The sequence below is a fragment of the Peromyscus leucopus genome, chromosome 16_21 (genome assembly GCF_004664715.2).
Source record: "Peromyscus leucopus breed LL Stock chromosome 16_21, UCI_PerLeu_2.1, whole genome shotgun sequence".
Lineage (NCBI taxonomy): Eukaryota > Metazoa > Chordata > Mammalia > Rodentia > Cricetidae > Peromyscus > Peromyscus leucopus.
In genome coordinates, this window is record NC_051084.1 from 68,531,907 (window position 1) to 68,558,710 (window position 26,804).

Genomic DNA, 26,804 nt, shown 5'->3' on the forward strand with positions numbered 1-26,804 from the left:
TACTTGGTTTCTCTACTTTGCTTTATGAACTGGTACTTCATATCTAACAACAACTCTTCGTGTCCTCATAGATGTGTTTTTCCTGGATATCCATAAGTGGTGGGTTGGATCCATCTCCTTTTAAGGTATCCAATACTCTGTGATCCGTATTCTATGATAGCATATTTCCAGTGTTTTACCTTCATAGAGCTAGTCATTAAACAGAAATTCCTTCACTCTTTTTCACATTTCTTGGGGTTGGAGTTGATTTCCTTTCCCCTGATTTTACTGTCTTCAGTTTTTACTGCTGTCAATCACATGACTTTCCTGTTTGCCATAATTTATTCTTTTGCTTAAGTTTGAGATAATTTTGCCCATTTATTTTCTCTCCTCTGTAACTGCATGAATTGGGCATGTGTGTGGTCACATTGAAGCTTTTTTCCAAAGGTGCTGTGGAGACCTGCTCTCTCCTTCCGAGCTGTTCAGTGCTTGGGTGGTCACTGGCCCTTTGATACTGTGTTCTGTACTGTGCTTACTCATTTATACATTGCTTTATTGTTTCACTCTCTTCCTGGAGTTAATTGCTTTCAATATATTAACTTTTTTTCTTCATTTCACAATCTTGGAATTATTTTGACTGCTAATGACATTATTGGCATGGCTGTTTACATTTAAGTGGTAACTTATGTAAACTGAAATGCATTGTAGGAGCTTTGAAGTAGTCTTTCTTTAGCACCAACTTTCAAAATTCCCCATAGTGTATTGAGTCTCAGAGGAGAATTTAGGAAATCTTCTGCTAAATATAGAGAATTAGTGATCAAGCCTCTTGTCTTAATTCTAACTTTCATTTTTTCTTTTTTTTTTTAAAAAAGGATTTATTTTCATTTTATGTGTGTGAGTGTTTTACTTGCGTGTATGTTTGTGCACCTTGTGCATGTCTGGTGCCCTCCAGGACCAGAAGAGCCTTGAGTTACAAGTGGTTGTGAGCTGCTATGTGGGTGCTAAGAACTGAGTCTGGGTCCTTCTGCAAAAACAGCAAGTACTCTTAACCTCTGAGCCATCTCTCCAGCTCCTACATTTTCTCTTTTATGATTAAGGCTAAAAACATCAGACGTTAGTTACTGTTACATACTTTAGACTATTCAGCCAACACTTACTCGACTTTCTTGTTTTTAATAAATTGGTACATGATAGTCATGGACTTCAGTTCTATAAGTGAAATCAGGGTTTTCATGGGGGTGGACATTTAAAATCATAACTAATTGTTTTAGTGTGTGTGTATGTCTAATGTGTGTATGCATGTGTATGTATGTCCATGTGCTCCTGTGTGTGGGTGAGTCCAGAGACTGACGTAGGGTGTCTTCCTCTATGGCTGTCTACCATGTTTTGTTAGGCAGCTTGTCTTACTGAACCAGGAACGCACCAGTTTATCTAGAGTTGGTTGGCCCGGGATCCTCTTGTCGCTGCTTCCCAACTGTGAGATAAAAGCACAGATCACCACAGCTGGCTTTTGTGTTTGGTTTGGGTTGTTTTGTTTTTTACTGTGGGTGCTGGGACTGGGGATTAGACTCAGTCCTTGTGCTCGCTTGCAGAGCAGTCACTTTATTGGCTGTCGCCTCCTAGGCCCCATTATCAAAATTTTAATGATTATTCTATTTCTACTCATTAGTGGTGGCTATGAATATATGTCTCTCTGGCAATTTACCAATGCTAGTATATTTAGTGGACTTTTGTATATTTACAGAGTTAGCCCTTGTGTGTGTGTGTTGTATTCTCTGTCTAGGTAGCCACTTTAGGGTCAGTTGAACACCAGAGTGCATGTGTTAAGAGCTGTGTTTGAAGAGTGGATCCTGACCTTTCATCTAGTATAGTGTGTTGAGATCTTCAAGCTAAGGAAACATGAGAGCACTGAGGCAGAATGCAGAGAAATCAAAAGGTCAGAAAACTTAGAGAGCAGTGGATCCAAGCCACAGGCCCGTGTGTGTGTATATAAAGACCTCCAAGGTGAGTGGTCGGACTGAGACCACAAGAAGAGCAAGTTCAGGAAAAGGGCACCTTGTAGTGGAGCCATAGTGATGACCTGCATGGAAAAAGTAGGAACAGCATGACACGTTTCAGCTAAAAGGGCACAACCAACCTGCCGCCTGAAAATTGACCTAAGAAATGCAAAATGAAGCATGGTTTGGGTGATCATTGGAGCAGAAGACATGAGTATGTTAAATCTTGCTACTAGACTATTTCTTTTAATTAACCTAAGGATACCTGTATGAACATAGACCACCACCATCATCATCATGTGCTTGGGCTTTAGGGTCATTTTTGGTTCAGACACAGGCAGCTTAGATGTACTTAAGGGACAAAATAGGAACCTTTTATTGAACCTGGAACTTGCTGATTGGCTGGACTAGGTGGCACATGTTCCCTAGGGATCCTCCTGTCCCTAGCTCCCCAGTGCTGGGGTTAGAGGTGTGAGCTGCCACCCCTGGGTTTTTACCTTGGTGCTCGAGTCTTCAGTTTCAGATCCTCATGCTTGTGTGGCACGGACTTGACCAGCTGAGTCCTCTCCTTAGCACCCAGACTGAATCCTAGTGATGAAGAGGGATGTTGTGTGTGTCTTTCAAAGTATTGACAGGAGGAACTCAATTCCTGATGCCATCATGGTAAGAGGAGGTGACATGAAAAGTCCTGTGGAATGGATGAGTGTCCTTCCCAGGACCGTGGTCGAGGAAGTAGATTTGTTGCTGATGCAGGTTTTCGGGTGCACACTCAGTGTGTGTGTGCAGCGTGTGTTTGTCCCATCTGTGCTATTCTTACAGCTTCACAGAAGGACTAAGACACACGAGGGACAGACAGGAGGACCTTACTGTCTTCGTTGTACAAGATCTATAGAATGTTAAGAAACAAAAGTGTTTTGTTTTAGAAAAATTGGGGTTTTCCAGCCCTAAATGTGCACGCTTACAACTTTTTAATATTGTTTCAGTGGCAGCTATTTATGTTGGAAAATTTCTAGCTCTTTTGATTTTTCCCTCTTTGTACAAAAAAGGGGAAACATAACTGTACATTTAATACACTGTTCCTTATGGAATGACCAGTGGAAATGAACTTCACTGGGGTGCGAGCGTTCTGGGGACAGTGTGTCAAAGGACTTGACTCAGCTGAAGGCTCATCTCATTTTTCCCTGTCCTCTTGAATTTGTGCCTGATAATGAGCTGTAACAGCCATCTTGGAACCACAGACCTAAAAGTATATCAAGACCTATACCCTTAAATCCTTAAACTATTTTGGTAGACAGAATAATGGTACCCCAATGATGCTTTTATCCTAATCCTTGAATTAGTGAATATGTGATTGTACATGCTAAAAGTGATTTGTGGATGTGATCAAATTAAATATCTTGCAGTTGGAAGATGACTAGGGTTATCAGTGTGATCCCCAGTATAGTGACAGAACACTTTATAGTAGGAGCCAGGAGAGTTGGACTCTGGGCAGATGTGACTTTGAAAGCTGAGTCACAGACTGAGGACCAAAGGCACCACCCTTCTAGTTTTGAGAATGGGAGGGAGAAGCCAGAAGCCAAGGAATGCAACTAAAAGTTAGAGGCTGAATAAGACAAGGCAAGAGATCATATTCTAAAGTCTATCTAGGTAAGGGGATGGCAATATGGCTTAGCGAGGAGAAGCCATGACTGGGAAGGCCTAACAACTCGAATTCAATCCCTGGAGCCCAAATAAAGGTGGAAGGAGAGAACCTTCTTTACAAAGTCATCCTCTTGTCTCCCCATGTGAGTTCTGGTCCACATATCATCTATCCACAATAATGCAAAAGTAAGAGCAGATAGACAACTGAAAATGTTATGTGAGATCTGTCAGCAGCTGATACGAAGTCCGGACAAGCTAGGCCAAATACGAGCACCCGAATGCAGTCTGTAAGAAAGGAGGGCTATGGAACTTGGGAGCAAATTCAAGAGCAAAGGTGTAGGTTGAAATCTCGGCCATCCACTCCATCTCTTCTTGCTCAGCTTGGCAGCAGTATCTTGACATCATATCCTTACCTCACATTGACGCAGCTACTGCCACTGTCTTTCCATCGGAGTCTGAAAGAGAACCCCAGTTCTGTCTTTCTGTATACTTTGATTCCCAACTCCTAGCCCTGTCCCCACCCTCCACCGTACTCTTCATATGTTGACCAGAGAATCTTCAGGAATTCCAGTGACGTCCCTTTACTCCAGTTCAGAACTCCCTATCGTTGTCAGGTATCAGAGTAAAAGCCGCATATTTCATGATGGACTGCACAGCCTCATTCCTGTCTTCTGATGTTCGTTCCCAGTGCTGGCAAACCCCCTCTTACCGTCAGCTACAGCCCTACGAGAACACTTTAACTCAACTGCCCAGGGCGTTCCACAGCTGGAGCCCTTTGGATCTTTCCCTGGAGACCCACGTACTCCTTCACGTCCTTCTCTCCTTCATGGACGAGAACCTGCTTTGCTTGAAGATTCTGTCATCATTGAAGGCCTCACTAGTCACCACATTTAAAATAACATCCATCCCTTTCACTAGCGCCTCATCTACTATCTGGCATTGTGTGTTTAAGTTATGTATTTGACTGTTTGTGGGGACTCATCAGTCTTGCCTGTTAAGACAGATTCTTCTCAGCTCATGGCAGGGTCTCTGTAAATGTTTATTAAATGAGGGCATCTTGGACAAGCAGAAATGCAAATCGCTAAAAGTTAATATAATGGAATATTAATTATACTTCATCACATTTGAATTTGGAATCCTGTCTCATAATTGTTGTACTGCAGTGGCTCCTGTGAAAACAGCTGGGCTATTAGAAAAACTGGGAGGTGACATAAATTGCTGCCAGCACTACCAGTAGTGCCACACCTGACTGTGTCCCCTTGAATATGTTGCTTACTGTGCATCTATAAAATGCAGATTGTAGGTGCCTCCTCCTGTAAGGCGAATTGCTAAACAGTCTTATTAATAAAAACCCAGAGCCAGATACTCGGGTGAAAACTCAGAGATCAGAGGAAGAGAACAAGCCACAGCCAACCTCGCCTCATCAACTCCTTAGCCTCCAGAGCGAGCGACTTCCTGTAGACTCACGCCTTATATGCCTTTCTGTGCCCTGCCATCTTACTTCCCCTCTCTCCCAACAGCTTCATCACTTCCTCTTTCCACCCAGCACTATCACTTCCTGTCTGTCTATCCAGACCTCCAGACCTCTATGGTTAACTAGTATTGGGATTAAAGGCATGTGCCACCACTCCTGGCTCTGTTCCCAGAGTGGCCTTGAACTCACAGAGATCTGGATGAATCCCTGCCTCCCGAATGCTAGAATTAAAGGTGTATGCTACCACTGCCTGACCTCCATATTTAGTATAGTGGCTGGCTTTTCCCTCTGATCCCCAGATAAGCTTTATTGGGGTACACAAATAAAATATCACCACAGCCCCCCATAATGGACATACAAACTATGGAAATGTGGGAAGAACTAAAAAGCATTCCTATAGCTTAAGTTTTCAAAACTGTCTAATGTACCTTCATTCTTGAGCAATCAACATTAGGTTGTGTAGAGAGGCGGGTGGAGAGGCTAACACATGCTGCTTGAGTGAATGTGTGCCTTGGGGAAAACAGATGAGCTTGATCAAGAGAGCAAGAGGCTAATATGCTGAATCTATGGTTTGGGCAAGTTCTAGAGCAGTGGTTCTCACCCTTCCTAATACTGGGACCCTTTAATACAGTTCCTCATGGTGTGGTGACCCCAACATAAAATTGTTTTCATTGCTACTTCATAACTGTAATTTTGCTGCTGTTATGGATCATAATATAAATATCTGATTTGTGACACCAAATGGGTCATAACTCACAGGTTCACAGGTTGAGAACCCCTGTTCTAGAGGAAGGTTGTTTTTTGTTTTTTTTTTTTTTTTAAACAAGCAAGGGAATTTCATTTTGTTAGGCTATGAAGCCATAATCCCTCACCATTTTTTTTTTTTTAATTGGTGAAATGACAGGACTGAGAAATACAAATCCAGCATGCATGTATTTCAAGAAAGAGTTACTGGAGTCAAGCGAACTGCTTGACGAAGCCGCTGATTAATTCCAGGAACAAAAGGATCCATCTAGTTAAGTTGGCAGCAGTGGGGACAGACAGAGGTCGGGGGAAAGAGAGAAGCAGCCTCCCGCGCTAATGACAGGATGTGGAGAGCAAGGTGTGGCACGCAGTGCCTTGAGATCAGCTTGGGTGCCTGGGTGCCTTCTGTCAGACAGGTGTTAGCTCACAAGAAGACAAGAGAGTCCATCAGGGCTGGGAAATGATCCGGCACAGAGGCTTTCAAACTCCTTTTCCTTTTCAGTGGAGTGCTATATGAGAGTCAATATGTAAAAACCCCCAAGAGTGAAGAGTCAAGCTCATTTGGTTGAAGCAAAGATGGGGGACTGTGTGGTAGGACTGTCAGCAGAAATCAGGGTCACGTGTGTGCCACCATGTCATCTGAGTGGCTGTATAACCTGGGTCTTCATGTCTTCTTCTTTGGGTTTTCTTGCCTTAGCAGTTAGTAAATATTTATTCTTTTAGACTTTTGAATTTCAGGACTAGTAGAATATAAGAGGGATATAAAACTCCTTGCCATTGGAATGTGTGGTTTATTAAAGAAAGCCGCGGCTTGAAGTCAAGGTAGAAATGAAATCATCTTAATATCCCCATGAAAGCCTTGTGATAGAGAACTGTTGCCGAGAGATGGATGGTCAAGGGCATCTTTCCGAAAGTGGTACTTGAGTACACAGGGAGAGGAGGAGGGGAGGCGGGAGGAGGGGAGGCAGGAGGAGGGGAGGCACGGCTAGGGAGAGAGGCTGGGACAGGTTGAGATTCCCTGGGCTTAGGCGTCCTCACGTTCCACATCTGTCACCACCACCTGTCCCGCACCTTCGGATTCGCTCATGTTCTTTTTGACCTGTGCTTTAATTCATTTTGAAATCTTCCTCCAAACCACCCAACAAGACATCTTTTGTGGAGTCTGCCGTCAGTAGGACTTTATTGTTGTGTGTGATATGGTTTCTTATTAGTCTGTATGTTATACCTATATCGCTAAACTGAGATTTTCCTAATTTGTATTGTATTTTCCTTTGAAGCTATGAATATGTATACCTAAAATCAGACTAAAAGTAAAAACCATCACCTATATCATTAATTTTCTTTGAGTGGAGATTTCTTTCCTCGTCTTAGTCTGTGTCCTGTATTAAATGACAAGGCGTTTTCAAGATAGGGATCTTTTTGGAGGAGTACATTGGATATTGTACACTTTTATGGCGTTAGCTGTTGAGAAAAGTTTATGAGTAAAATTATTTAGGCATTCTTTCTAAATGGGACACTTGACTGTTCAGTACAAAAACATCATTGAGTAAAACCAATCTGATTAATTTTCCATTAGCTTTATTAATGGTTTTGAATTTACGGTCAGATATATAGTAGATTAAAGTTGTACTGTCAATGGCAGCTTTTTAAATATTCCACAAGGAAGTATAAAGGCCTTTAGTGTTTCCCTTACATTTTTAATTTTCTTATTATTTTTAAAATAATGCATTTGAAACCTTTTAATTTATTTCATAATTATCTGTTATCTTAATTGGTATTTTCATTCTTTTATACAAGGTTCAAAGAATTCATCATCATCCATTAGAGATTGATATGACATCATTACTTAATAGTATATGATTTGTTTTATTTTTAATTTCTAATTATCATGTAGGTAATTAGAGAATGAGAAAATGAGAAAAATGAGAAAACTGAAAACTGTTAGCAATGATTTTGACAGCTGGCTTTGTAAACTTGGTCCTCTTTTGGGAAGGAGACATAATCAAATTTGTAATTGTAAATTAAGTCACCTTGATATTAAAATAGGAAAATACATGGCTTCTATCATTCTAGGAAGTTGCATGGAGGTAAATTGGAGGCAAGTGAAATTTGAAAGCCTGGAAAGTCACTGATGGAAACTGTCGATTAGGACCATACTACCACTTTTAAACATGGAACATAATTTGGAAATTTGAACAGCATTTTATTAGTTTAACTAATTGCAAATTAAAGCCAAACAAAGTGGTAATATTTTACAAAGTAAGCATAAGGCAGTGTGGAAAAGTTTAAGGACATGGCTGTTTTTGTTGGAGCAGATATGAAGGCATATTATATAGGTCTGCAGCTATCTGTTTGGGAATGTCTTTCCATTACAGTGGCGTCCCCGGATGTTAGATCTGAGTGAAGATCTGGCTCGAAGCTCTCTGTCCTCTGTACTTCCTGTAGAGAGAGTGGTATCATGTGTGCAATGCATTTGTTCCGATCCAGTCCATCCTGGGCAGCGAACACCCTCTGAAATGAACTCCATTATGTTTTTCACTTTCACCTAGCTAGTTTAACATTTATACAAATGTTGTAGAGCGTGTTGATATGTTAATTTATTGTTTAAATAGGAACATGGAGTGACTAACTTTCATTGTAGATAATCACATTCTGTTGGTGGTGTGACTTCCCATATTTATCCAAATAGGAAACGTTGTTCATTGAGAAAGAAAGAACAGCAAACTAGCAATTGAAATGGATGGCTCATATTTCAGTTGCTGAATGGGGACATTTTCATTGGCCGATTCCTGTTGCTAGCTGTGGATTTCTGTCTTGTTTCTAATGCAGACGACATTAGGATAACTTTTAGTTCACAATAAAGTGTAATGTATAATTATGTTATCTGTGTTATTATTCACTCAATTTAAGTATGAAAAATTTAATAGATTAAAATAAGGATTAGTGTAGATATTAATTATTTTCTTATATGTGAGTCACTTAGCAGAACAAGCGTTTTATGGTTGATTTTAACAAATTTGGTTAGATTGAAATCTTTATTTTTTTCATAAGACTGACATCTCTGTACTTGTCTGGATATTTATACATGATTATTTAAGACTACTAGGTCAACATTTCATTTCATTATTTCTAATGTAGATGGTAAAAGTACAGCATGAGCATTTATTACATTTCTATTAATATTCTAGAAGGCTTTTGGGTAGTCGGTTCAAGTAAGCAAGTGTTACAAATTTGGTTGAAGGATGATAGCAGTGAACCCTACATTTGATCTTCCCGATTTTAAAGCTCCCCGGGTTGCTGTGGTGTGTGAAGGTGGGCAGGCCCCGTAAGACGGGCCTCTGGAAGCCGCTGCCCACGGCCGTGTCCCGTGGGCCGTGGGCCGTGGGCCGTGGGCCGTGGGCCGCTCAGTTGTTGAGCTCCTCTGCCCCTCGTTAAGTCTAGCGCGTTAGGCTGCTAGATGCTTCCTCATTGCGCATCCATCCCACTGTGCTCCCGCAGTGTGTGCGTGCGCACGGTAGCTGTACCGGCCTTGCCCTGAGGCACATGATTTTATAAGTCAGGTCATGTGATGTGCTAGAGCTCGTCACTAGACGTTTTGCTTGTGGGCTAATTTTTCAGCAATGCATTGATTCTTACTTTCAAGTAACATTGGAATTTTAACTTTTATTTAATGTTAACTTTTTAGAAATATGTAAAATATATGTGAGCATTTAATGAACAAGCCTTGTACAATATCACTGAGGAATTTCTGAATGTTTATTATATGGAGGGGTCATGACATCATAAATCTGGTACCTTATTCGAGTATTTTGGCTTTATTAAATATTTGCTGACTTGAATAAGTGATGTTACACAAGTGTTTACATTTATGATCCATTGTAATTTAAAAAATTATAAATGTTTTATTTTCTCTAGTTTGGCTTTTCATTTTAGTTTCTGCTTTCATCGACGAGGGCTGTAACATTGGCCTCAGTGCCTTTTCTGCACACATTTATACCAATGGATGGACGCTAGTTTATAGCATTTCAGACTCAAACTGACTGACTTTCCTTGGAACAGAAAAATTGTTTTCAGTTAAGCCACAGACTCCCATAAATAAGGCTCCGGTCTTAAAGAAACACAGCATTTAACTGATTTTTGAAAAAGTCAGAGTTCAAAGTCATGCACTGTAAAAAAAGGAAACCATTTCTGAATTGTGAATGTTTCTGGTACTGCTGACAGAAAGAAGACAGGGCTGTGAGGGTTAAAGATGAAACAGACAACGAAACAAACTGCTACAGGGTTAACCGTGCTTTGAAGTAATGTCAAAGTGATGCTGCCATGAGCTACTGTAGTTATTGCCGCATCGAATTACTACTGCCTTGTCAATCCAGCCCTCGGAAGGCTTTGCTGCTTGCCCATGATAGAAGAAAAGGAGTCTGTTGGTGTTTCTGAGCCTTTTGATATATTCTTTGCTCCCAAAGAAGTGATTTTTTTTCACTATAAAAATCCCAGGAGACAATCTTAATGTGGAAAATTATTTTTTTCATAAAATTAATGTGTAAGTAACCATGAAAGTCTATAATTCAGTTGCTCATTCCTCAGGTAACCGGACAGAAGAGGTCTCAGATTACATTATTTGTATATGATTTAATTTCTAATGAAAAATGGTTAAAAATAAAGGTAATTTTTGGGGGGAGAGTGCAAGAAAAACTAAACTTACAATATTAGAAATAACTATTAATCATATGTAGATATTTAATCCAGCTAAACCAAAACATTTAAAAATTACTTTAAAATAAATTTTTCCATTTCCGATTTAATAGAGCTTGTCTTCAAACATCTCAACATCCTCGTAAGTAGTAGGATGATGTAATTGCTTGTTAGCATTTAAACATGTGATAAAACACCAGAAAAGATGGAGAGGATGAAACAGTTGTAACTGTCTGTTGGTATCTATCTTCTCACATTTCTCTGTAGCCCTGAACATGTGGTTAGTGCCTGTTGTCTAGAGCTTATCCCAACAGTGTGGTGGAGGTCAGTGTGTGCTCTCTAAGGAACAGATGCTGACTGCAGGCTGGGAAGGAATGTGTTGGTACACCAGTGCCCTCATTTCAGATCACTCAGACTGGAGCTGTCAGAGACAAATCAACCCATGATCAAACGAGCTTTCTGGAGATCAGTGTACCCTCCACTCAGAGATGAAGGCTGTGTCTTGTCATCGATGAGGGACAACTCACTCCTGCATGGCCATTCCCAGGTTCTGAAGCTAGATTTGTTTCCATAAGTTAAATATTGAAGTCATTTTAATGAGTTGGCTGTTTTTTTTTTTTTTTTTCCTTTCTTTTTCTCTCTGTTCCTCGTGGTTAATTTAAGGGGAAAATGTTCTTTTAACCCGAAGTAACTATACAGTATCAGGAGGAAGCTTTTTCGTTTTAAGTTGCAAAGTTTGTGTGTTCCATTAACTGCGAGTGTTGAATTCTGTATTTCTTTCCATCTCAGAACTTATGATTATAGCAAATGAGGTAGACATTTATACTTTCATTCTTTATTCTCTGCTGCTCTCTGAATACAAAATAACATTCAATCTCATAAAAAGCGATCTTGTTCCAAATCAGAAAACTGAATCACTAGACTATAAGTATCCATTTGAAAAGCCCTTTGAAAAATATTATTCTGTTCCTGGCTTTCATATTGATTAGATCCACTCTTATTTTAGGAAGATTTGATTAAATGGCATTCTACAGCAATAACGCGTAGTTTCAAACAGCTAACCTTTCTTATATCGTTGAACAGACCAAAAGATGGAGCTGCGAACTCTGAGACACTTGTAGATAACCCCAGGACCGCAGCCGTGCCTTGCTGTCAAGACTGTGTTACCTACACAGCATCCAAAGTCGGGCAAAAGTAACCCAGAAAGACTTCATAGCTTCTATTCTGAGTCAGTGCTGGTAGGGATGAGAAAAGCACACCTTTACCTTTCTCAAGTTGTGATATAATTGGTTCCTTCCACTTTTTTTTTAAAGATTTAACTTGATACTTAGAGGTTCATTTTCCAGACTGCACATTCAGCATTTTCAGGCAAAATCTCGTGGTTAGAGGAGATGGGAAAGAGGCACTGCTTAGGAAAGAGATATGGGCCTCGAACCCTGGAACTCACGGTCTTCATCTTGTTTTCAGTCAGCTAAAAACCTAATAGGTTCTGTTTCCTGCCAGTGCTCTAGACCATTTTCAGTTGTCTTTCTCGTTCTGTTTTCCGCCAGTGCTCTAGAGCATTTTCCGTTGTCTTTCTCGTTCTGTTCTCCGCCAGTGCTCTAGAGCATTTTCCGTTGTCTTTCTCGTTCTGTTTCCTGCCAGTGCTCTAGAGCATGTTCAGTTGTCTTTCTCGTTCTGTTTTCTGCCAGCGCTCTAGAGCATTTTCCGTTGTCTTTCTCGTTCTGTTCACTGCTTTGTTTCTTCGCACAATCTGATTTGTCATTGTCAGGAGTTGACTGGATGTTTATAAGAGACATGAATACTCTCATCCAGTGAAAACTCATGTACTTAGTGAATCTGAAAATGTTTATCTATGAAGCCTGATTGGTAAAAATCATATGATGATGAGGGACCCCTAAAAATAGCTTGTAAGGTTTACCTCCTTCCAGTTCATTTAATAAGCAGATTGGAGTGTACACTGTTGTCATTAATTTTTGTTTCCTCTTGAGAATGGGTCTCATTATGTTGCCCACCATAGTACCTAAGCTCAATTGATCCTTTTGCCCCAGGCACATGCCGCCATACCCCAAGTCACGGACTTTTGAATTAGTCATTTAAATTTTTTTTCAAGAAAGACAAAATATATAAATAAATTCTCTAAAATTACCAAGTGCTGTTTTTCCCCATTTATTTAATCATTTGATCTTTCGCCCTGTCGGTGTTAATCTACAGTTTTAAATCTTTTAAGATTCCTTGTTTAAATATGTAAAGGAAGACATTTTAACAGTGAGGTAAGAGATAGATTTTTGAATATTTATTCCTAGTGTCAAACCTTTTTTATTTGTGAGTTTAATATTAAATATTACTTATTTTAACAACCTTTCACACCATGAATGTTTTTCTTATTTCTCAAACTCCTACAAGCAGAAGGCGTGTTATTTCTTACATACTCAGAACAGTGAATAGACATACAATTCAGGTTGTGGCTTTTTACATATTTCTACAGTTTTGTTTCCTTCTTTTAATTTGCAGCTGCACAGTAGGGCAGTCTGAATTGCTTTGTATTCACGCCTTTTCTCCATATTTGCACAATTCCTTCTATAGAACCAAATACCTAGTCGTTGAAATGCTCACACACGCACTTTGAGTAGTTCTAAAAACACAATTCTGCCAGTTAATGATATCCAGAAAGTATCTTATTCTGGACAAAGATCATGTCTTCAGCGCATGTCCAATTAAACCCCCAATTTGAAAGGATATCTAAGGTGAGGGATGTTTGTCTAATGCTAAACATAACCAGAGAAACTGTGGTTTTAGCAAAGGTACCATTCTCTATTTTATCAAGTGCCAGAAGCTGCATAATGAAGGTCTTTCAGCGAGAGAAAATATAAGTGAAAAAACATAAAAATACCACCCAGCTGGTAGAGATCTTCCTAATTTTTACCTGATTGTATTTCTGAAGAAATATGGCAGGCTGTCGTAAATTTTCAACATGAACTGTGTTTTTGTTGCCAATTTCCATATCCTTTAAAAAGTGCTGAAGCGTGCATTTGCTATTTATGTTTGCAGGAGACTGAGTACACTTTTACTATTTGTGGTCTGAGAAATTGGACACAACCAAACAGTGGTGCTATGGTCTAAGAAAATAAATTTTAACCAGCTGCGGGACAGTATTTTTAGAATGGTAGAGTCCTGAAACCATGCAAGCACCCCCAGCCCCCTCTTTAAATGGGGGGCTCTTGCCACCCGTAGGAGGTCAGGCCTTCATTGTCCCCTCCAGGACAGATTGCCAAGCTGAGCTCAAAGTCTGCTTATGACTGGTGGAAAGCACAGCTAGCGTCCCTGGGCCAGCCGTTTGCCGGCGTGTGAATGTTTGTTGGTATATGCTGGTGCCAAGCTTAATCAGGTCATACTCTTATCTTTCCCTAACCCTCACAAGGCTAAGACTGTCATTAACACTGTCATTCAAATGGGAAAACTGAGGAAGCAAGGAGCCAAGGCAAGGTGCCCAGCATCACATAATTTATCAACAGTAGTCCTACAATTCAAGTGACTTCCCCCAGCTACAGACCACGAACTCAAGTTGTTGGTTAAACCTCATGCTTTGTGAAATGGATTTTTTCTCCAATGTTACTAAAACATGTATATATGTTTCTAGATAGAAACTCCTGATAACATTTAAATGTAATGAAATTATAAAGTCAAAACATTTATAAATTAAAAAGAAATCCATGACATTATTTACAATCAAAATGAGTTTTAATTTGATAGTTTTGTTTTACTGTCCTGCAAATAAATTTTCTTCCTAGCATAGCTGCTGTTGTGCAAGATCTTATCACTGATTCCCAGTGCTCAGTGGTGTTTTCATTTCGTGGTGAAAACAAAACATGGTAATATTCACAGGGCCCTGAATGTCAAGGCACTAGGCTATTCCTGAGAGCAGGGCAAACCCAAGAGACTTCCTCCCTGCCTACCCCTTCAGCACTGTACAGGCTGAGGTGGCTGAGGCACATCGCCTTCACCTCCACCTGCACAAGTGGGAAGTTCCTTCTTTGTTTTTCCCGAGTATAACCGCATATGTGTTTTTGCGCATGTGTCTGTATGTGTGAAAGCCAGTGGCTAATGACGGGTGTCTCTCTCCATCTTATTTTGAGACAGCATCTCTCACTGACCCTGAAGCTCACAGATTTGGCTTAGCCTGACTGGCCAGGGAGTCCTAGGGATTCTCCTGCCTCTGCCTCCCCAGTACTGAGATTACAAGCATGCATTCCTGCACATGGCTGTTGGTAGGTTCCGGGATTCAAGTTCAGGTCTTCATGCTTACCTGGCAAACATTTTACCAACTGAGCCATCTTCCCAGCACAGACTAGAAGTTCTGATATTTTTCTTTACCAATTCCATTTCCACCACCTTTATAATAAACTATCCCGTTTATTATAAAATCACACAGTTGTTTGGCCATTATTTGTGCAATAACTTAACCTCATCCCATATCCACTTTCTCTCCCCATTTCCATTATTGTGACACAATTAAAGAGACTTTATCTGCCAGTTCATTCAAAACAAAAATCGTAAATGCCTGTGGAAACTATTACTGAAGACTTGCATGTTCCAACCATTAGATCTTTAAACTTCACTTGAAAAATGGTACCTTGCCACTTGTCTTAGTTAGGGTTTGTATTGCTGTGATGAAATATCATGACAAAGACAAGTTGGGGAGGAAAGGGTTTATTTGGCTTACTCTTCCACATCCCTGTTCATCATCAAAGGAAGTCAGGACAGGAACTCCAACAGGGCAGGAACCTGGCCACAGAAGCTGATGCACAGCACCATGGAGAGGTGCTGCTTACTGGCTTGCTCCTCATGGCTTGCTCACTCGGCTTTCTTATAGAACCCAAGACCACCTGCCCAGGGATGGCACCACTCAACCTGCATGGGACTGAACTAGGCCCTCTGAATGTGGGTGACAGTTGTGTGGCTTGCTCTGTTTGTGGACCCCCTGGCAGTGGGACCAGGACTTATCCCAGTTGCACGATCTAGCTTTTTGGAGACCATTCCCTATGGTGGGATACCTTACTTAGCCTGAATGGGGGGGGGGGGGGGGGCTTGGTCCTACCTCACCTTGCTATGCCAGACTTGGTTGATTCCCCAAGGGAGGCCTTACCCCCTATGAAGAGTGGAAGGGGTGTTTGTGGGGGAAGTGGTGAGGCGTAGTGGGAGAAGGGGAGGGAGGGGGAATTGTGGTTGGTATGCAAAATGAAAAAAAATTTAAATAAAAAAAAACCACACTCACACAAAGAGAATTCCCTACAGCAGGAGGCCTTTTCTCAACTGAGGCTTCCTCCTTTCAGATAACTATAGCTTGTGTCAAGTTGACATAAAACTAGCCAGCACACCATTTATAGTTCATTTGATCATTTATTGTCTCTTTTATAGTATGGGGTGCTAGACACAGATAACTTTGCTATAAGAATACCGACTGTCTTCTGGAATAAGTATTCTTCAGTACCAGGAGAGTAGAAGGATACTACTCAAAATGAGATTGACTTTATTTAGTAACTTAATAAAAATACCACAATAGGGCTGAGGAGAGGGCTTAACTGGTAAAGGACTTAACGTGCCAGCACGAGGACCTAAGTTACTACTTAGTACTCATGTAAAAATTGGGCATACCTGGGTAGGGGTGGCACACGCCTTTAATCCCACACTTGGGAGGCAAAGGCAGGCAGATCTCTGAGTTTAAGGCTAGCCTGGTCTCCAAAGTGAGTTTCAGGACTGCCAGGGCTACTACACAGAGAAACATTTCTCTCAAAAAACAAACCGACAAAAAGGCTGAGCATAGTGGAGAGCTTTTGTAACTCTAGTCCCTCCTCTCCTGTGGGTGGGTATGGGAACAGGCAACAGACAGACCCCAGAGTTTGCCGGCCAATCTTTCCTGTTGGTGAGCTCCAGATTCTGTGAGAGACTCTTCCCCAAAAGATGAGATTGAGAGTGATAGAGGAAGACACCAATGCCAATTTCTGGCCTCCACATGGATGTGCATTCATGAACATCCATACCAGTACTCATATATATGTGCTTACACAGACACACACACACACACACATACTCACAGTAGGTTCAATTTAGTTTTCTTTGTATTGTAGATATATTTTCAAAGCATTCCTGTTGCCTGGGACTGTAGCATATTAACTCTAGTGCCCAGTTCCTATTAGGTTTTATGTTACTTTGGAGAACTGCATTTGTGCATGCCATGTGTCTAAGTAAGATGCTGTGCTGCATGTACTTGTAGAAAGTAGCCCCCTTCCACACCAGGACTGTAGTGACTGCACATGACTTGCACTCTGACTTTGCCTTCCCTGTCCCCTCCTTTCCCCGTCTTTCCCCTTCTCCCTTACCCATACATCTTTACACTTCCTTCTCCCTGTTTTCCCACAGTGCCAGGGGTCCCGTATGATAGGCAAGCACCCCACCACTGAACTACATCCTTAACCCTATGTTTCCTTTTGAAAATAAGTGGTGGTGATGGTCCCTTAATGAATCTTACCTGCTGAGTCTGAAAAATAGAATCATTAAAGGGTCTTCACAACTGTCAGCATAGTTTCTGTTTTTGTCCTGGTTGTAGGGTAAGTTGGCCTGGCCATGCAGACACTTTCTTCCTTCAGTGCAACTATAGAGGATGTGTTTTCTTCAAACTTCAGCATTGCTGATGTGGGTGCATCCATACTAGAAGTCAGGGTTTTTAGTTTTGTGTTTTAAATATTACAAACAGTTTTATTTCTGATTGACAGTGTATATATAGTAGTTCATTTCTCTGCATAAGATGGCTACCTTAAGTTGATAACATCAGCTGTAATCTCAAAGTTGTCCAATTCTTTGTACATTTCATTCCTAGGACTAGCCATGTGACCATTTTAGAAATATCAAATCAGAAGAATATTGACAGAATTATACTTTTCTCATGTGAGAAAATCTTTGAAAATGCAGAAACTTTTTTTTTCTGAATTAACCAATTAATAAGTTTAAAACAAAACAAAGCCTTACTTAATCATCCTTAGGATGCTAACTTGAATTATATTACTGTACCCTTTATGAAAAGATTCAAACTTACTTTTCACATTAAAAAAAGTTTTTCAAAGTGTGTGTGTGTGTGTGTGTGTGTGTGTGTGTGTGTGTGTGTGTGTGTGTGTTTGAGCACAGGTGCCCACAGAGGTCAGAGACATTGTATCTTCCTGGAGCTAGAGTTACATGAGTTTGTAAACAGCCCAGTGTGGGTGCTGGGAACTGAACTCAGGTTTTCTGGAAGAACAGTGAGTGTTCATGATTCTCTCCAGCTCCTTAATCTTACTTTTTTCTTAATGTTAAACCAGGTTTCTGTGGTCCAGCTATCTATTCTCATTTTAAGCACTATTCACATAGTCATATTTTTGGTTTTCCATAGAGTTTTGTTTGGATAAATCAGCATGTGATGGGAATGTCATCTCCCCTATAAGCCTTGATTTTTCCCCCCTTACAAAGTCAGTATTAGAAGCAGGATCTATAACGCCAGACTCAGAACCCGAACCTCTCCTGTAGCCAGAGCACAAAGCACCCATGTGAGTAGCCGCAAAAGATGTGAGACAAATGTGAGTATGTAAGAAGTACAATAACGCATGTTAAAGACATGCAGGTATCAAGTCTGAGGACACCAATTCAGAAGCTCAGTCATGTCTAAATGTTTTCTCACAGCCATCATTGTTCTGTGATATCATGAGCACTGGGCCTGCATGCTACAGAGTATTCTCCTGCTTCTGCTAGGGGCAGTGACATGCAGAGTTTTAAATTGGTCCTAACACAGAATTCATGCTTTGATAACACTGCTTTGTTATAAAATTTAAATACAGATAACTTTTTTCATTACAAAATGCCCGCATTTGTTTTGCTGTCATAGACTTCAGTCATTAGTACAGCTTTATGTTGCAGAAAAAAAATTCCCCTGCACTCCATCCTCCATTGCTGCTTGTCCCTCCTCCAGTGTCAGAGCTGGTGAGCCGGCATTTATCATTACTATTTAAAACCACAGTTTGCATTAGGAGTTGGACTCCAGTTCACAGTCTGTGGGCTTGGACAGATGTCTGTAGTGATGTATCCATGATGAGAGTAGTATAGATAGTTTGATTACTTTAGCAATATCTGTGCTCCACTTAGACCACTTCCTTCCCCTCTGAATTCTTAGCAGCCATTCTTTGTAATTTCTACATACCTTTGTCTTTCCAGAGTCTCATAGCTATAGTCATATTGTCGATCATATTTTCATGTGTGATGGCTAGTTTTTTAGTCAACTTGACACAAGCTGCTTTCATCTGGGAAGAGGGAACGTCAATTAAGAACATGCCTCCATTATATTAGCATGTGGGTAAGTCTCTGGGGTATTTTTAAGTTTTATATTCCTTATGGTAAGTGCCAAGAAATTTGACTGCTGTGTTGTATAGTTACAGTGCATTTACTTTTCTTTCAAGTGCATAGCAAACATAGTGTAAAGGTTTATTGATAATTGTTTTTCTGTATCACAGCCTGGTATGGGGTGCATTAGTACTTCGTATATTGATCTTCTCTGATGCTTCGGTTATCCGTCATCTAAAATTTGCTTGCTTCGAGGAGGACATTCAAAACCTGCTAGCTCTACTGGATTGAATACCACTGTATGTTAACTCTAAGTACCCACACTGCATTAAAAACAACAGCCATCCTGTCTGTCCATCCTTTACACCCCTGCATCTGCCTCTCCTTATTACCCTCTTCTTGCCCCTCTGGCCTCTACCAGCCACTGTTCTTTCTACTTGTCTGGTCTCTGAACTAAGCCTATTTATATTCTGTATAGCATATGGTGCTTTGTCTTTTCCCAGCCTGGCTTATTTCACCCATGTTGCTATAAATGATAAGATTTCTGTCATTTTGTGTGCCTTCACCGTAAACTGTAACAGCTTGTTTTTATTCTCAGTTCCCTAATTGCACTCACTGACCATTTTTTCCAGATATGTATTTGCCATTGTGCATCTTTTTTTCTTTTTCTTTTCTTTTGAGACAGCTCTCTATGTAGCCCTGGCTAGCCCAGAATGTGTAGACTAGGCTTCCCTTTCAAATCCACAGAGATCTGCCTGACTCTGCTGGGACTAAAGGTCCCAAGTGCTGGCATTAAAAAGGTCACTGCCACAACAGACTTCATAGATGTCTCTTCTAATGAGTCTCTTTGGCCTCTAGTTAGTTGAAGTTTTTCTCATTGAGTTGTGAGAGTTATTTGACTATTTTCATGTCCTTTATCAGATGGTCAGAAAGTCAGTGGTTTATCTTCTCTTAAAATACTTGGTTCATTTTTTGTTTGTTTGTTTGTTTGGTTTTTGTTTTGTTTTGTTTTTTTCAAGACAGGGTTTCTCTGTGTAGTTTTGGTGCCTGTCCTGGATCTTGCTCTATAGACCAGGCTCGCCTCGAACTCACAGAGATCCACTTGGCTGTTTCCCGAATGCTGGGATTAAAGGCATGCGCCACGGCTACCCGGCTGGAACAGTTAATTTGTAAAGAGAAAATATTTGGGGTCATAGTTTGGAGATTTCAATCCAAGATGAGCTACCACTGCCTGGCTACTTGGTTTTTTAATCTTACCTTACTGCCTAAATTTTTCAGATCTGTTTTTTTCTTTTTTGAAGATATACCCCCAAATCAATACAATTGTCCAAATGAGAGAAAGATCAGAAATCTTTGCATTTTTTTTCCTTCATATATTTTAGCAGGAAAGTTTGTTTGTAGAGATTAAATATATAAAAGTACTCCTGAAAATTAATGGTCAGACTTGAAGGTATTTAGTGTGTTTGGCATCAAGAAACTTTGCATTCGACTCGCTTGATTTCTTTGGGTGAAAATGGAATTCTTCAGCCAGTTATTCAATATTTAAAATGCCATTCCCCAAGCTGTTCCTGAAATTGGACTATTTTTTCAAGAAATGTACAGGATTTTTTTAACCCATTGTGTTTTTATGTATTGTCCTGTCCCATTTTGAGGAATACCTCATACTGTAAATTATCACTTAAGGACTTTTCAATATCCATTAAAACTGTAAAGTCCCCCTCTGTTCCATTTGTTTCATGCAAGAGGTTAAGTTCTTTAAAACAAAACCTGTTCTTTGGTTAAAACAAAACTTCTAGAATGTTACCAGTGTCTTATACAGAGCAGTGGTAAGGAAGTGAGGCCCAAAGGCCACATGATGTGGGAAATTCTTGGCCTCCTGCCACAGGAGAGGTGTGTTAAAAAGTTTACATTTTTTTTCTGTGGTAATTTTTTCAGAAAAATATTTCCAGTTCCCTACATGTTGAAAGTGGCCATTTGTGTTCTCTGTACTGAGACACAGAACAGCAAGGGGTTGCTGCTTAATGGTTTTCTAATCAAAATAAAATCATCGTGATGTTCATTTGTAGAAGGGGTCTCAAAGTCTGATTTTTAGTTTATTTTGTAAATGAACTCTCCTGGAAAGAGCATTGTTTGTGTTGGTGCTGGAGACTCCTCTCCTTTCCTTTCCTCAGCTTCCACCAGTGAACATAGCTTTGGGTGGTCTGCCGGGGCCATGATACCAAGTCTTTGCCTCTTTTGACAGACAGCCCCCGCCCTTCTATTACCCCACCCACCACCTCAGCTTCCTTTGTAAAACTGGTCCAATGAATAGGATTGCTCATGTACTCTTGGGAGGCTTGCCTTTTGAGAGTTCTGGGTTAGTGAGATCTTTATCATGTTCGATTAGTTGAAATAAATCTGAAATATATTCATATTAAAATCACATTATTTACATTTTAAAGACCATTTAAGATTCTGAGTTTTTCATACCCGTCTGTAATTTATGTAAAGGACAGAGGAGAAGTACCTTTCTTTTGGCCTTTACCTTGTTCTTAAAGCATTTTGTGCATGTGGATGTTGTAGTTTAAATTTTCTCTGTCTTCCCCAACCCCCTTCCATATGTATTCTTTTTCCCTGACCGGTTTGTGTTTGTTGTCCTGTGCGCCTACAATGTATAACTCCAAAATGGAGGCGACTACGAAGGTTGGTTTGTGCTTTGGTTTTTAAGAAACTTTCTTAAAGGCATAATGTGGAGAATAAAGTTAATTTTAAATTCCTTTTTTAAAAAATACTTTGTGTATGAGTGTTTTGCCTGCATACATGTCTGTGCACTGGAATGCCTGGTGCCCTTGGAGGCCAGAAGAGAGTGTCAGGTCCCTTGGAACTGGAGTCACAGATGGTTGTGAGCTGCCACGTGGGTGCTGGGAATTGAACCTAGATCCTCTGCAAGAGTAGCCGGTGCTCCTAACCACTGAGCCATCTCTCTATCCCTTCTAGCATCATGAGGAAGATGGGGTGTCAGCGTTACTGTATAATCTCCAAGTGACCCAGTACTTCTAAAAGTCTTTATTACTTCCCATTACTTTTTTTTTTCCCCACAAGAAGCACTGAAATTTTACTGATCTTTGATGTTTCGTACATGACTTTTGAAAAAGGGTGGCAAGGCCAGGAATTTCTTTTGGCGAGGCTTTATAACCGTTTTCACTTGCTCTCCCACCTGAGACTTCTCGATCAGACTTTCCAACTTAATTAGACTCTTACTTTGGAGTTCCAGAAGTGGGTGTGGGTTAGCCCTTTCAAAGTCCTTCACCTCCTTCTTCACTCTCTCGAGCTTCTCTAGTGTAGGGAACTGGTCCTGGCTTCTCCTCAGGAGTCTCTCCTTGAGCCTCTGCTCTATCAGTTCCCGCCCTCGGAGCATGCGCTCCTGGTGGTCTTTGATTTGCACCTGTTCCCTCCTCTTGACCTGCTGTCTTCTTTGTGCTATCTGGCCATCGTGCACAATTCTCGGTAGCCTTTCACCAGGGAAAAGTCTACACAGTTTGTTCTTGAACTCTCGGGCCTGGCCTGTGCGGTGTGCTTGCTTTTCTGTCTGCGTCCTCTCTTTCCCGGGTACCCAGCAGTAGCGTTTGCGCCCTTCCATGCTCCGTGGCTGCCGTCCTGGTTTCACTGCCCGTGTCCTTCCCCCTCATCGTTTCCACTGCTCTTTCGTCATGGTAAGACTGCTTTGGCAAGCTAATAGTCAAGAGAACAGGCTTACTCTCCGATGCTTTATAGTCCTCTGGTCAGTCAGTGACCAAGTGCCTTGAGCTGTTGTATGCACGCCACCTAGATTCCTGAGTCAGGAACCTTCACCGGTCGAGACTTCAGTTCGCCAGCTGGTACCTTTAGATGTGTTTGTCACGCCAAAACCTTCCACACGCTCAGAATTCCTCCCAAAGAAGATGAGGGAGGTTAGCTTGTGCAGAGTGGCCACAAAAGGCAACGAGACCCAAGGGTGTCGAATAATGTGTAATTTTCCTTCTAGCCACTGCGCAGCTGCAAAAGGCAACACAGCTTCAGGACCGGTGGGAGTTGTAGTTCTCTTACTCCAAAGGCTTCAGAATCAGTATTCAGGGAAGTTAGCAAGGTGGTGTCTGTGTTCTTCTCACTTCCTGTTGGTAGATCTTGTAGGGTGCAAGACACAAGTGAAGAAATATTCCGGGAGGGGGTCCGAGCTGGAAAAGCAGCCAGAGGTCCAGCACTACTACTCCTTGAACTGATAAGACGTCACAATGCCTGGCTGAAAATGCCATGGCAACCCAGACCTTCCTTTCTGATAGGTTCTGCTCCCTCCGGAAGCTCTCAGATGAAGTTTGCCGTTCTCCCACTATTTTTAAAGACCAAAATTTGTTTTTTATACAATACAGTTTCATTGGTAAACAACACAAATGATCTCTCATCTATTTTTATTAAAGTTCTTTCAGTTGGTCTTGGTGGCACTGGCCTGTAGTATCCCCAGACGAGAATCGCCTGAGCCTAGATAGTAAGACCTCCTTAAAATTAGAGGGGAAAATGTTCTAAGAAAACAGCAGTGATCTAGCTATCTTAAAGCATGTATTCTGCAGTGGCCGTGTTTCCCCTAGATAACAGAACAATGATTGCAGTGACTCGTGTTCGCAGTACCTGTAAAAATAGATGCCATGGCTTCAGGTGTCTGCATTAGGCAAAACCTGCTACCACAGAAGAGAGCTGGACCATGGTCAGGCCTTCTGGGCTTCCCTCTCCAGCCTCTCCTTACAAATATTTCCATGCTCTTACTCAGTTTCTACTAATACATCTCTTCCGAGATCACTTCCCTACAGCTCTAGCTTGCCCTTTCTCATCTGGTTTTGTTCAACTTCAGTGTACTTACTCCTGCCTGTGCTAAAAACTTGGATTGTTTTTGTGAATATAAAAGTGTTGTAAAAAAATAAGAAAATCAGTTATTTTCTTATAAGCTCTTCTTTCTAAGCAGTAGAAGTAGTGGTGAGTCCTTCGGGATCCATCCTTTTGAACAGGGGTGCATTCAATCCTGGCATCAAGCATTGTCCACTCCTCTTGACAGCATTAGCTGAAGGACTCCAGGGCATACAAATCTAGGAGAATATAAGAAAGGAAGGTAGAGGAAAAGGTTCCTGAAGTCAGGAAATAAAAAGGAAGATTTATTCCCAGCAATCACTGGGCCTTCAGGAATACAGCTATCACTGTGTGGTATCTCTAAGCACACATTTATGTAGTCTCCTTAAAGATAAAAGAGACAGTTTCAGCAGATAAAGCAAACTTTCACCATTGGTCTTGAGCCCTTATGAAAATCCAATCCAGTTATTAGGATGTGCTCATTAGGAACAAGTTGGCGAGGCCTTCACCCCAAATATTCAAATCCTAAAAGGAATCTACTAGTCAGGTTGTGCTTAATATAATCTGTAGTATGAACCAATATTTGTAAACAGAAGTTTTTAATCATAGAAGTACTTACCTGTTTGTCAAGGAAGATTCCTTATTTTTATTACAGTCTGTGAAAAGTCTCCATGTAGTCTGATAGAAGTTTGAGATCTGTCATAAGTAAGTTGCCCCAATGTACAATGTCTTTTCTATTATTCACATCAGCTTCAAAGCCTGGTATTTTTGTCTTCAAAGATTTGTTAGTTTAAGGAAAGAGCTTGTATATGAGGCTGTAGAGCCAAAAAGGTTGGTAAAAAAAAAATCACCTGTCTTATCTGGAAGTTCAATTCTCAGGGAAAAGTTACATATGCACACTCAAAGATAAGAACACATGTGCAATAAACAACTTTGATTAGATGCTTTGCTAGAAATGTTCTGTGTTTTAATAACTTATTAAAACATCAGGCCCAGTGAGGAACAGACAGAGGGTAGTAGGGAGGGCAGAGAAAGAAAGAGGAAAGATATTTTCTGATCAACGCTGCTCTGTAGTTGACCATCTGTGATGTGTTCTCCTCTGAGGGAAGACTTTTGACCTCTCTCCGTATAGGCACATAGGTGGCCCTCTGTGACTACACCAACCAAGTTCTCCCTCCTCCCTCAGATTCCAAGCCCTCATTGTGAAGCTGTGGCTCACAGTAGGCATTGGTTTAGAACTTTTAGAAAGAATGAAGTCTTCATATGTGCTGCAGTGTGAGGGATGTCAGTGATAATAGTGCTCCACAGAACCCTGACTGTACTTGGTAGTTCAGAGGTCAGCTCTGGAGTTACAGAGACCCAGCTGGTTGAAATTTCATACTCATAAGCAATGCTACAGGTAATATGTTGGAAAATAGATAGAGATGTCTACAAGGCCTGTAACACAGTGCCTGTTACCAGCTCACTTGTACTTGCTATTTATCAATAAATGAGTCTTACATTGTATATGTAATTGCAGAAATTTAATGGTTTAGTAAATGTTACTTCAGCGCCAAATTTGTGCTTTAAAAGTTGTTCCATTTAAGTTTATAGACATAGTATTTTCAATAGTAACCACAAATTTAAATATGTGTGAAGAAGTAAGAATTAAAAACATTCTTATTTTGGTAAACAGATATTAAACTGTTTTTCTAAGAAACCCACCAGGAATTTACCCACAATTCCTCAGTTTGTGGCATCAGGAGAGCAGCGGCCTTCAGTTGTTTAGAAGTCCCTTTCTCCAGTACTTGGAAATCTCTATGCTTTGTGTAAATTATGTTTCTTCACTGCTTTCCCTGGCAGCTTCCCTGGTGACTTTTGATTACATCTTTTATCTTTTGAACAATTGCTAATTTGGTCTCTCAAGTACTGTTTGTGTGCCTTGTTTGGGGGGATTTATCTTCACTTTTTTGTTGCTTTGGGGGAAACATATTGGGTCCATGTGTAATCGTAAGATAACTATAATCCCTAGTTTGAGGAAGTTTATAATCTGAAATACCATCAGTATATAAGCATACAAAGGCAATATAGGAATGATATCCACAGGCCATACAAATGAGAAAATAAATACATATAAGTAACTCTACTCCACTGCAGTCCCATCTTTACAAAAGTGAAATGTTTATGAATACATTACCAGGAAGGGACAGTTTAATGAAATTTCTAAGTTTTATGATGCTGACATATTGGTATTACATGATATTATAATCTTTTATCAACCCTGAAGTGACTTACTGTTCAAATTGGGGACACTGGTTTGAAAGGTCCTCTTCAGTCATAAGCCATAAAAATGCCATGGTGGTTTTGGGGTTTTGGCTAAAAATAGCCTGTGCTGATTCTGTGTAGGTGTGCTTACCATATTTGTTTATATTTGCTCAGTGTTGGTACTGCCTTTATTTCCAGCAAATTTTTTTCTTAAGTATATTTATGTCTTGTTTCTGTGTGAAATTCTGAGCAAACAAAACTGAAGATGTAAAATCGCACACCATTTACAATATTAAATAAGGTATCTGTTTTAGAAAGAAAAGGCCAGTATCACTGCCTGTCCTTCCATCGTTTTCTACTAAATTAGAGTCCTTAGTGTAAAAACTTGCTGCTATTTTCATCGTCTTAAAGCTCATGATTGAGTCTAATATAGATAAAAATACTTCAGAAATCTGTACAGCAATAGCTGATGCATATGTAATACTTAATATTTACAGAACATTGTGAGGACAGGATATTCTGTCTTTCCTTTTTAGTTTTATGGTTTTATTTAAATTTAAAATGTGCTTATGAATCATCTATTAATTTTTTAAAAATTTTGAATTCATTATTATCTTAGTGTTTGTATAGTGTGTGTGTGTGTGTATGTGTGTGCGCGCGCGTGCGTGTGCGTGTGAGTGTGTGTGTGTGTGTGTGTGTGTGTGTGTGTGTGTGTGTGTGTGTTATGGAGCCCATGTCAGGGGACATCATAGGTTCTAAATATCGATCTCAGTCCTTCAGGCTTACCAGCCCTATTCCTTTTCAGCCCTGCATGG

The 26,804-nt window shown here is 40.5% G+C and overlaps 2 protein-coding genes across 5 annotated transcripts in view; one reads left to right on the forward strand and one right to left on the reverse strand.

Moving 5' to 3' along the window:
* Positions 1 to 26,804, forward strand: part of Supt3h (SPT3 homolog, SAGA and STAGA complex component) — a 349,478-nt gene that overhangs the window by 91,760 nt on the left and 230,914 nt on the right. The window lies entirely within an intron of this gene.
* On the reverse strand, positions 21,922 to 23,170 carry LOC114707832 (putative uncharacterized protein ZNRD1-AS1). The gene has a single exon (XM_028890683.2). It carries the CDS (start codon positions 22,508 to 22,510, stop codon positions 21,986 to 21,988), a length of 525 nt encoding a protein of 174 aa, XP_028746516.1. The 5' UTR covers positions 22,511 to 23,170; the 3' UTR covers positions 21,922 to 21,985.

What these genes read in the sequence shown, in the direction of transcription:
- LOC114707832 (XM_028890683.2), bottom strand. Translation starts at nt 22,510, where the DNA reads ATGGAAGGGCGCAAACGCTACTGCTGGGTACCCGGGAAAGAGAGGACG.